The 12,492-nt window shown below is 36.1% G+C and overlaps 1 protein-coding gene across 1 annotated transcript; it reads left to right on the top strand.

The window, feature by feature from the left end:
* Positions 1 to 986: 986 nt before the first annotated feature.
* LOC138347986 (uncharacterized) lies at positions 987 to 1,397 on the top strand. The gene has a single exon (XM_069296592.1). It carries the CDS (start codon positions 987 to 989, stop codon positions 1,395 to 1,397), a length of 411 nt encoding a protein of 136 aa, XP_069152693.1.
* Positions 1,398 to 12,492: the final 11,095 nt, after the last annotated feature.

The raw sequence follows: 12,492 nt of genomic DNA, 5'->3' as shown, positions 1-12,492 counted from the left end.
TTGTTTGATCAATTGATAGATGGCTGTTTAGTTTGAGATTGTTAGTATATTCTTATCCAGTAATAATAAAAAGTCTAAGTACACTTCAATAAGTATTAAATTTTTTTAAAATTTTCGCAAATTTAATGGTATGAATGTGATGAAAGCTAAGAAGAGGCTTGTATGCGACCTCTATGAGGTTAACGATGCCGATCTCATTTGGGGTCTAGATTCTGGGTGTGATTAACTTTGTATCATAGCATGAGGTTAAATTACCTAGGAACTAAGGCTCAAAACAACTATGTTGCGTAGTTTCAAGATTATGGTTGTGAAGTTCACCAACACCATAATTAGAAACTTAGTAATGTTAGGAATCTTCCCTTCTTCTACTATTTATTGTGCTGTTTAGAGCTTCGATATTTTGGGTCATTCTAGCATCTAATTTACTTCTTGTATATGTGCTTAGAAAAATAAACACAAGAATAAACGAAGGCCGAAGAGTTTGATAAGCAGCTACTGAGGGAAAACAAGCTCCTTCTCAAGCCCCAGCTGCTGGAGTGCAAGTGCCTTTCAACCCAGCTGCGTTGAGGAATGGAGAAGTGAGAGCATCACTGGTTTAGATAGACCAAACCATCAGTGCTCAGGCACAGGCTATCACAGCCCAAGCCACTAGAGAAGGTGATCCCAGGGAGAACCCATATGCTAGTACCATGGCTAGAAGACTGAGAGATTTCACCAAGATGAATCCTCCAGTGTACTTCGGTCCAGAACCAATGAGGACTTGCAGGATTTTGTGGACGAGGTCCACAAGATTCTCCGTTTTATGGGTGTTAATGAAGAAGAGAAGGCTGAGTTAATTGCATACCTGCTCAAGGATTATATGATTACAATAATAATTCTTTAGAAATATATAGTAAAAAAATAAGTGATAATAATCTAATTTAATATTTTTAAATATTTAATATAATAAATCACTAAAATATCGAATTTAGTAATTAATCACTTAAATGGCTTGGGTATGGTACAATATGTTGGTAGATGGTCGAGCACCAGGAGACGTCCTCATCACTTGGGGCATTCTCAAGACTGCAATCCTGGAGAGGTTCTTTCCCAGAGAGAAAAAAGAGGCTATGGTTGAGGAGTTCATCAACCTACATCAAGGAGGTATGTCAGTCAAGGAATACTCCTTGATGTTTGTTAACCTTTCCGAATATGCTTCATCCATGGTGTCCAGTAGAAGGGATGAGTTGAGCAGGTTTGTGACAGGTGTATCAGAGAATATGGAGGAGGAATGTCGGGCATCCATGTTGCGTGATTATATGGACCTTTCTAGATTGATGGTACATGAAAAACAGCTGGAGGAAAGTCATCGGAGAAAGAGAGGCCGAGAAGGCAAGAAGCCTAGGCCCTCAAATTAGGCTTGTTCTAGTAGTGGTAAGAGAACGTTTAGAGTCCATGATAGGCCAAGTTAAGGAAGGGGCGCTAACACTCAAGTAATCCTACTCTTTCAAGGAACACTAACGCCAAAGGGAACAAGTCTGGAACCAAGAAGGGCAATGAGAGAAATGCATTGCGTGACGGAGAGTCGTGTGGTAAGTATGGTTGTTTGCATGGAGGTGAGTGTATCATAGATTCTAATGCCTGCTATGGGTGCGGAAAGAGTGGAATTATGATCGGGGACTACCCACAGGTGAAGAATAAGTCTTAGACACATACTCAATCTCGGCCTAATCCTACTGCTACAGCCGAGCCTCCTAAGAGGAACATATTCTATGCTTTGTAAGATAGAGAGGAGCAGGAAAAGTAAGCTGATGTGGTCATGGGTAACTTACATGTCTTTTCTTTTCTTGGGTATGCATTGTTAGATCGACGATTCACCTTGTCTTTTGTTACTCCTCTAGTAGATAGTAAATTTGACTTGCATCCTCAGATCATGCATGAATCTTTTCTAGGTAATACTCCCATAGGGGAAAACATTAGAGCTGAAAGAGTATATATAGAGATTGACCAATAACTGTTCTTGATAGAGTCACTTATGCTGACCTTATAGAATTAACCATGCTTAACTTTGATGAAATTTTGGGTATGGATTGGCTCCATAACTGTTATGCTATGATAGACTGTCAAAATAGGGTAGTAAGGTTTTAGTTTCCTAATGAGTTCGAGTTAGAATGGGAAGGGAATTGTTCAAAACCAAAAGGACAAATAGTTTCCCATATTTAAGACAATAAGATGTTATCTAAGGGGAATTTATACATCTTAGTCAGACTTGATGAATTAGAACACGAAGTCCTTCCATAGACTCTGTGTCCATAATGAATGAGTTTCAAGATGTATCTTGATATCAAGGAGTTCTTTTGGTGGAAATGTATAAAGCAAGATATTTCTATGTTTGTGGATGAGTGCCCAAGTTGCAAAAATGTTAAGGCCGAACACCTTCAGCCTGGAGGTCTTATCCAATCGATTGAAATCCCATTAACTAACTTGTTTAGTTCTTGAGGTTAGGTATACTCTTCCTAAGTATGATTTTATTTATGAAACTCTAAATTGTAGTGCATTATTAAGTTTTGTTGTTTTAAGTCCATAACTGTGTGTTTTATACCTGCACTAAATGAGTTAATATGAGTTCATTCTTGCATTCATATTGCAGGTTTTATTATAGGGTTGACATGATTTTTTTGTTGCATGAATTGTGATGTGCATTGAGTTAAAGTATGATTGAGAAGAAAATTCATCAATCTTATATATGAAGCTTCAGATAAGCTTTGAGTGATGTGCATTATCCAAGGTAAGTTCTGAATCAGATATTCACAAAGAGTAAAGTTTCAAGTATCTTGATGTGTTTTTCGAAAATACCCTATTTGATTCAGAATGATGAGTAGAGTCATTTGGGGACGAATGTTCCTACGGGGAGGGGGGATAATGTAACATTCAAGAAAATGTTCTTGTCTAGTTAAGAGCCTATTAGGTTTTAAGAATATGTGTTGGGGTACATAGGCATCCTAATTCCTAATATTGAGCAATATTGGCCTTGTCGAATATTGACTTAAGGGTGTTAGACAATTTACTATGTATTAAGATATACTTTGATGTAAAAATGCTCCAATCCAAGCTTGTGTAGGAATTGTACCTGCAATGAAAACCCTAAGCTAAAACTCTTAATTCCATAACAAACATATGAGGTACGAGGCATCGAAGTGTCAAGCCTAGGTACCCTGTCACACGATCATTTAAAATGATCATGTTGATTAAGCAGCGCCCAAGGATATAGTGAGTGTCCTTGGACAAGTATTGCTCAGTGACATATGTGCAAGCACGTGTGCTTCAAGAGACAAGAAACCAAGCCTAACCGAATTAGGTTAGGGCAGTTAGGGGACATGAGCACGGATGAGTAAAGCCATGTGGGGCCTACCTTCATTAACAGCTCTAGGCTCTAACTAAATTACCTAGGTAAATAACTAACCTAAATAAACTAACTAGTGTACCCAAGATCCTAAGATCTAGCCGAGTGATACTAGCCGGGTAACTAACTAAAGAAACATCCTAGTACCTAACCTAGGATGGTCCAAAGAGGTTGGTTATTGTCCAAGTGACTTAGGGGTACTTTTATAATTATCCTTGGTCACTTAATTAATTAAATTAGAAATTTAATTAATTTATTTAAGTTCAACGTCAAGGCCGACACCCTTAGAAAAATTTTAGATTTGGGTAAGTCAAATGCTCTCCTTTTTAGGCAATTTAGGAGGGGCGTTATGGTAATTACCAAATTATTTTATTCAATTAAGTTCATTAGCTGAAGTTTATTTAGTGAATATTTAGTTCCTAAGACCTACACTCACGTTTATCCATCGAAATCCTTGAGTGAAAACAGTAAACGAAACATGAGAAAAACAGATTTCTCTTAATTCTCCTTAGGTGATTTCAAAATATTCATGCAAAGTACAAGGTGATATTCGTAGATTCTATTCTACATTAAGGTATGTGTTTTATCTCTTGGTTTCCTTTCCCAAGAGGCTTTTCAAATGTTTTGAATTCAAGAGATCTGAAACTAGGGTTGTTCCCACTGAAATTTTTTAATTTTCATCTCCCTAGTTCTCCCTATTTTTGACTCCTAGTAGTATGTATAATACAAATATTGATCATGTCGTATGAGACCTATAGGTTAGATCCGTATGATTAATGCCTAATTGTGTTTAAAAGAAATTAAATTGTTATAAGTCATTTATGAAATTGAGTCTAGTGTTTAAAACAATGAAGTCTTCGACTTCACTTTTTGTGTTTAAGGTATATATGTTTTAAATATCTGGAATACAATGTTCCCAAGAAGAAACATGATGTGAACCAAAGTTAATTAATGAATCTTTAATGCTTAATTGATTTTATAGCTTGGCCAATCTAACACTGAATTGTTCATATGAGCTAATTAAATGTTAAAAGTTGGCTTTCTTAAATTGAAGGTTTAGATTACTATAATATGTAAATGTTTGGCTTATGACACTAAATTGGCCAAAACTATTATTTTCAAAATATGAAATAAAGTTGGATAATGACTAAATCATACCAATCTTACATGGAAAATTCAATTTATGATATCTTTTATGAGGCCAAATATATGTTAAAGATTGACTTGAGATGTAACTCAATGATCTCATAACATAGGGTGGCAATAATTGGTACTAGTCCCAACATACCCTATCCACACGAACATTTCAACATAATTGCATTTTCAATGTCCTTATAACTTCCATAAAGAATGGTACAAGACTATCAATTAATTATGAAAAACATAAGCTGAGTAATGAAATAACTAAAACCTTATGAGTTATGAAATTGACCTAACACAGGGTTTGAAAAAGGAAGTGAGGCAAGTCACACTTACACTTAAACGACTATATCAAAGATACTCACATTAGAGGGTGCTATAAACCGTGATACAAGTCTTACTCGCACCATGATGATAATGTATAATTAAATTCACATTCATCAAGTATAAAAGAAAGCGGTGACTAGTCATCTATTGAGCTAAGTATACATTATAGTAGAAGCGAGCTTCAATAATGCATGAGTCAACTCCAAAAGATGTAAAGTATAAGAAATTGAGCAAAGCACCGATAGACTAGCAATGAGCTTGTTCAAGCACATGTAAGACTCATGAGATGAGACCACAATCAAGGTGTATAAGAGTTTCCAATATCTCCTAGTCTTTGAATTATGTTGCCAACATAGGTACTAGTCAGTGGATTCCACCTAAGAGTGCTAGGAAGTATTTAGTTTCACTTTGGCCGGTGAACCACCTCTTTTCAGTTTGGAGAAGACACTGGATTTCATGTTTAGCTCACATCATCTATGTCGGTTAAATGCTCCAGATTCGGTTTCACTTTAGCCCGTGAATAACCTCTTTTCGTTGTGGAGAAAACACTGGATTTCATATTAACTCACAGGATCTAGGTTCACTTTAACGGGTGAACCAACTCTTTTTAGTGTGCGGAAGACACTGTGTTTCATGTTATCTCACATGATCTAAGTCATTTTAGTGCTAAAGATTTTTTAAAGAAAGTAAGAAAGGAAGGAAGAAAGAAAATTTTGTTGAAAGTAAAGATGATATCAAAGAACATGCGAGTCATTTTAGAGTATTTCTGCACACTCTCAAATATTGATATTTATTCACTATGTTTCGCAAATGTGAGTTTTTATTGCAATCTGTTGCATTCCTTGGTCACATTGTATACAACGAGGGGATCCGAGTGGATTCGCTAAAGATAGAAGCACTGAAACTGTGGCATAGACCTGCCTCTACTACGCATATGTAATGTTTCTTAGGTCTAGAGGGTTTTTATTGAAGGTTCGTGGAAGGATTTTCATCCATAGCATCACCATTGACTACGTTGATTTAGAATATGGTCCAATTTCCATGGTCCAATGATTATGAGAAAAGATTTGAAGATTTGAAAACAAGATTGACTACAACTCATGTCTTGACTCTACCAGAGGGTAGAGATGGTTATGAGATCTATTGTGATACATCTAGAGTTTTCCTAGGTTGTGTGTTGATGCAGCGAGATAAGGATATAACTTATTCTTATAGAAACTTTAAGGTGTATGAGAAGAACTATCCAACTCACGACCTCGAGCTTGTAGAAGTTGTGTTTGCGCTAGAGATTTGGAGGTTGTGTACGGTGTTCATGTAGATCTGTTTACCTAGAAAGAGTTGAATCTTCACCAAAGGAGATGGCTTAAGTTTCTTAAGGATTATGATACACGTGAGCATTATCATCTTTTTAAGGTGAATATAGTAGCAGATGCTTTTAGCAGATTTTCTACGGGTAGTGTAGCCCTTGTTGAGGAAGAAAGGAAGGAACTAGTGAGGGATGTTCACATAGTGGTGTAACAGTTCAGAATAAGGCAGAATCTTCTTTTGTAGTTGATGTTAAGGAAAAACAAGATACTGATCAAATCTTGCTTGAATTAAGGTGTGGAGTCCATAATCAGAGAGTGGAGGTTTTCTCGCAAGGGGAAGATAGTTTTCTTCGATATATGGGAAGATTGTGTGTTTGTGATGTGGGTAAATTAAGAAAACATAGTCTTTCAGCATCCCATAACTCCAGATATTCTATTCATCCAGGTGCCACTATGAGGTACTGTGATATGTAGGAAGTCTATTGGGGGAATGGCATGAAGAGGGATATAGCCAACAGTTCAAGGTTGAACATAAGAAACCAGGGAGTATGACATAAAGATCCACATTCTTACTTTGAAGTGGGTAGTGGTCAATAAGGACTTCATCATAGGTTTACCTAGTACTCGCAGACAATATGACTCCATTTTGGGTTATATTTGATAAGATGTCTAAGTCTTCTACTTTTTTGGCAGTCAAGACTTCAGATTCTTCGGAGGACTATTCCAAGCTTTACATTAATGAGAGAGTGAGGTTGAATGGGGTTCCTTTGTCTATCATCTCATATAGAAGTCCTCAGTTTACCTCTAATTTCAAGAAGTCATTTTAGAAGGGTCTCGGTACGCAGGTTAATTTTAGCACAACATTTCATCCGCAGGAGTATAGACAGGCAGAGCGTACCATTCAGACTCTAGCGGATATGTTGAGAGCTTGTGTGATCTATTTCAAGAGAAGATGGGATTAGGACATTCCACTTATTGATTTCTCCTACAACAATAACTAACGTTCTACCATTGAGATGGCACCTTATGAGGCACTATATGGGCATAGATGTTGATAGCTTGTTAGTTCGCTTGAAGTAGGGGAAGTATCTATGATAGGGACACATCCAGTCCATTTTTGGATGGACAAAGTGCAACTCATTAGCGATAGACTTATTACAGCCCAGAGTCATCACAAATCTTATGTAGACTTAAGGAGAACGGAACTAGAGTTCCAAGTTGATTATTGGGTTTTCTTGCATGTGGCATCTATGAAAGGAGTGATGAGATTTGGCAAGAAAATGAAGATAAGTCCTAAATATGTAGTCCCTTACAAGATCTTTAAAAGAGTTGGAAAGGTGAAACACAAATTTGAGTTACCAACAGAACTAGCAATACTACATCCATTCTTTCACATCTCGATGTTGATGGAGTGTGTGGGTGATCCAGTCTCTGTAGTACCCTTAGAGAGTGTGGTGGTGAAAGATAGTCTTTCGTATGAGGATGTACCAATTGAGATTCTTGACCATCAGGTTATAAGGTTGAGAAACAAAGAAGTCTCTTCAGTCAAGGTTAGGATTAAGTTTGTAGAGGGAGCTACTTTAGAAGTAGAAGAAGCCATGAAAGCCAATTATCCGCAACTCTTCCCTTCCAATTACACTTCATCATAAGGTTATAGCTCATCTTAAGTTTTTATGTCATTCATGAGTGAATTAAGCCTTAAAATCATGTTCCCTTAGTTTGTACTTGCATTTTCAGTGTATTTGCATTTTCTTGGAAGTCAACTCAGTCCTAAGTGCTTAGTTGAAGGAATTGCAACCATCTTCGCCTTTTTCATCTTGTTTAGTTTTCATTCGAGGACGAATGTCCTCAAGTGGGATATAATTTAAAATCCCATACCCTAGATACACCAAAATTCATATTTTCTAGAAGTGCAAGTGCCATCTACGGAGGCTACCTACACACCTTGATTAGGACCACGATTCGTGGACCCTGTCCGTCGATCTTGGTCTATAGAGGATGGTAAGTAACATAGGTAGGACCGCGGTCCATGGAACAGGTCCATCAATCTTAATCCTTAGAATTTATTCTCTAAATCAAATTACGGAGGAAAAGGATGGATCATATGTTGGACCACAGTCTGTTGATCTTGGTCCTGAGAACCCTTTCTCTGAATCAAACTATGGGGGAACAGGAGGGACCGTAGATTGGACCACCGCACATGGACCAATTCGATAGATCTTAGGCATTAGAACCCATTCCATAAATCAAACTATGGAGGACCAGGATGGACCTTCGATTGGACCATGGTTTTTGGACTAGGTACATCGATCTTGGTCCTTAGAACCCATTGTATGAATCAAACTATGGATGAACATGATAGAACTAAGATAAGACCACGGTCGTGGACCAGGTCGATTGATCTTGGTCCATATATGAAAGACCAGGACCTACGGACCATAGTTAGTACCACGGTCTATTGACCATATCCGTCATCATTCCGACATCAATTAATTTACGAGTCTTTTGATGTTCTCTTATTTCATTTAACTACTTCGCTACATTGTTTATACTTTAAATTATGAGGTTTTAGTCAGTTTAAGCCTAGTAAGTAAAATCATCAATCAAAACATAGAGAAAAATTAGAAGCAATAGAGGAGAAAAGGGTCAAGAACCCTAGAAAAAATTTGAAGCAACAAAGGAGAAAAAGGTCAAGAATCCTATTTCAAGAACGCAACAAGGTTCCATCAGCTTTAGACCCAAAATCTAAACATTTATCCATTGAATTCATACTTAGGTACGTGGGATTCCACTAGTGGGTTTCTTTCACCCATTGGGTCCCTTGTTTTCAGTGAAATTCTGGATTTTCATATAATGATTAGACCTATGGTTTCTAGAACTTCAATAGGATATCATGAATTAGTTTGTTATATGTTCCAAATAAGACTCCATGTTATTGATAAGATTATCGCATGAATTTTAGAACCCTAGCTACGCATTTCTTTAATTCTTGAATTATAGATGCTAGGTAAAATATTTCAATACTTTAGTTATACATGCCTCAATTATTAATGCATCCCTATCAGATTAATTGTTTCATTTTCAGTTTGTATGATCAATTTTGAGTTATACTATATTTACAGAAATTTAGTTATAATATGTTAATCATTTAGTTAATTGGGAGTAACATAATACCGTGTTGGAGTAGGGTTTAGCATACCCAGATAGTCCATAAAACTACTAGCGAAGTAGGGTGTAAGTCCCCTTTGTGGGCTTCAATTTAGTAATCACACAAGCATGTCTTTATACCTATGGAAGGATATATTGGGTCCCTTCGATGGGGAATATATGTCGGACTCCATATTTAGCATATGTGGTTTAAGAATCTGTTATTAGTAGCTCCCACAGTTCAATAAGACTCTATTCCATTGACCATATTCACATATTAGTTAGTATTCAGTCTCATCAGTTATAAATTTTGTTGTTGCATCCATTTCCCTCAACATTAAATCTATCATGTTCAGTATATTTTACTTGATTTTGTTCTTGTTCAATTTTGTTTTATTTCTACTTTACTGTATCCTACATGCTCAGTACCTATCAAGTAATACAACATATGTACGCTTCATCTTTTCGTTATTTATCTTTAGGTTCTCAACATCCACATCATGCTTAGATCGGTTCCCCATCTCCATTCATCACAATCAGTGGCGAGGCTTATTATCCTAGGACAACACTCATGAGTTTCTTCTAGTAATTTTTAGTCATTTAGTGACAGTTTTGCTAGACATTGCTGGGTCTGTCCTAACTTTTCTAGTCAGTTAAAGGCTATTTTTCAGACATAGTTAGTTTCCGCTAGAGATTAAGTTAATAACTTCTTTGTATTTAACTCATTAATTTTCGTATATCAAAGTTATAGCATATGAGTACTAAGATCCTTTAATTTTATTTATGATTTAGCTTCCGACATCAGTTTATTATATTTTGTATGCTAATGATCATACCAGCAAGGTTGGTTTAGGGTCACTAGTGGTTCTAGGTCTCGTGTCCGCATCTCGGGGGTAGCTCAGGGCGTGACAATTGGTCTTGGTTTCGCAAACTCTATCTCCAGTAAGCCGAAAACACTTGAGTTGTTTTGTATTTGCAACTAAAAACCCATTAAATTTAACATGCAACAATTAGGTGAAACCACCATTAAAAATATATCTAATGATATCAACAATCAAGACCCAACAATAATATCAACACATATTATCTAAATCACACCTCAAGAATGAGGTGTTCTTAGACACACATCAAGTAATAATAAAATATACCTAAAATTATACTTAAATAAAATTGGTATAAGAATTTAAACCTAATATATGAAAAGGAAGAATAATGAATATGACCCTCCTCCGATTTGATGAAGTAGAACTTTTTTCTTCATGTCATTCACAAATAACCTCACAAAACTTGGGAGAAAATGTAAAAAATGTAAGTTCTAAAAATGAATATTATAATAATGTTCAGAAACATAAAAATAATAACTAAGTCTAATATTTATAGTTTTAACATTTAGTGTTGGCGAATCCATTTGGCAAATTTACTCGTGAATTGTCAAGAATTTTGGTGATTCTCCCTTCTTCTAGTTCATGCATTCTTGATCATTGGGTGGAATACTATTTGGTGAAGCGCCATTATTCCTTTTCATCACCTTTTGAATCCACTTCTTTTAGGCTTCGTTTGTTGGAACAAAAGGCGAAGTGTCTCTATTTGGCGGATTCCCAAGCGTTCTTAGTGATGCTTAGGCTTCAACTTCAGCTATTTTTCACCCTTTTTGTTTTCTTTTTGTGCCTAAGTGTCCATACTTGCACTAATACTCCAAATACCTGATACATAATAGTTTTCATCATATATTGAGATAAAATAAGCGATTGAGGACACTATTTACATCAAATAAATCCCTAAATAAGTCCGATTTGTGAACTCATCATTCATCAAATGCATGAAAGCTGAAGGAGCATTGGTTACACGAAATGAAATCACTACAAATTCATAATGATGTTAACGAGTTTTGAAGGTTGTTTTTTGGAATGTCACTATCTCTGACTCTAAGTTGATGATAATGGAATATGAGGTCTATCTTTGCGAAATGGATACACCTTGAAATTTGTCAAACAAGTCATCAATCATGAGAATCAGATACTTATTATTGATTGTTACTTTGTTCAACTGCATGCGATCAACACATATTGTGAGAGAACCATCTTCCTTTTTCACGAACAACACTGGTACACCCAATAGGGAAATACTAGGTCTGATGACGCCCTTACCTAGAAGGACTTTAAACTGTTCTTTATATTCCTTATGCTCATTTGGTTTTTTATTTTATGCATACAAGGTGCTTAAACTAATCTTTCAATTATCGCTCATGAATCATACATGTATAATACGTTCTCCAAGTGGATATTTGATGTTCCTTTCTAAAGAAGCCTATGAGGTTTCCTGTCTTCTTTAGGAATGGATGTATTTTAGGTTATTATGCCTCAAAGGGACTAGATTAAATAAGAGGAAGTAGATTGTTGTCTCTAAAAAAGGTCATATGCCGCTTAAACCATTGCAAGGTTGTATTCCAAAGAAAGCTAGTATAGCTATGGGTAATACATAAAGAACTTACAAAGGAAATATGGTACTGGGGAATACATTTTATAAAGAGGAAAGAAATCAGTTGGGTATCTGTAAGGAGATCAATTCCAAAGTCAATTTCCCCTTTAGGAGGAATTCGCGAAGATCTTCTCGAAACACTTTTGGGAACTCATTTACTATTGGAACTAACTCAAGACTTTGGGTTTCAAATCTTTAATCCTTAACTCAAACTAGATGATTGATATAACCCTTAGAAATTATATTTCTTGCCTTAAGGTTAGAAATGAATCTATAAAAATACTACTGAGTCATTCAAACTGCGTGTGCTGATGAAGTTGTGACTGAGCTCTAACATAAACCTCTTTTACCCTATTTAGAAAAAGGACAATCACTCAACCTGTGACCAGATTTACCACACCCAAAGAGTCATTCTATTTTTTACAAGACACTCGCCCACATGATTGTTACAGTACTTTTGAAAAGTTGGTTAGGTTCTGGTACCTTAAACACTCTAATGAAATTTAGAGCTTCATGCCCTTCCTTTATGATCCTGTAGGAACTTGGAGGATGGAACAATAGGTTATCAAGGTGCATGAGTTGAAGACTTTTGCTTAATCTGGGAGTGATTTTCACCACCCAATTTCTGGTAATACTCATAATTTCATGTTGTAGCATTTTTGTTATCCTTAGCATGTTCCTTATGCTTATCACTATGAACTTGCTAAACAT

This window comes from Solanum lycopersicum, chromosome 4 (assembly GCF_036512215.1).
Source record: "Solanum lycopersicum chromosome 4, SLM_r2.1".
NCBI lineage: Eukaryota > Viridiplantae > Streptophyta > Magnoliopsida > Solanales > Solanaceae > Solanum > Solanum lycopersicum.
This window is presented reverse-complemented; position numbering and strand designations above follow the sequence as displayed.

Bases quoted from the DNA above. Each gene is read 5' to 3' on its own strand.
- LOC138347986 (XM_069296592.1), top strand. From the start codon at position 987: ATGGCTTGGGTATGGTACAATATGTTGGTAGATGGTCGAGCACCAGGA.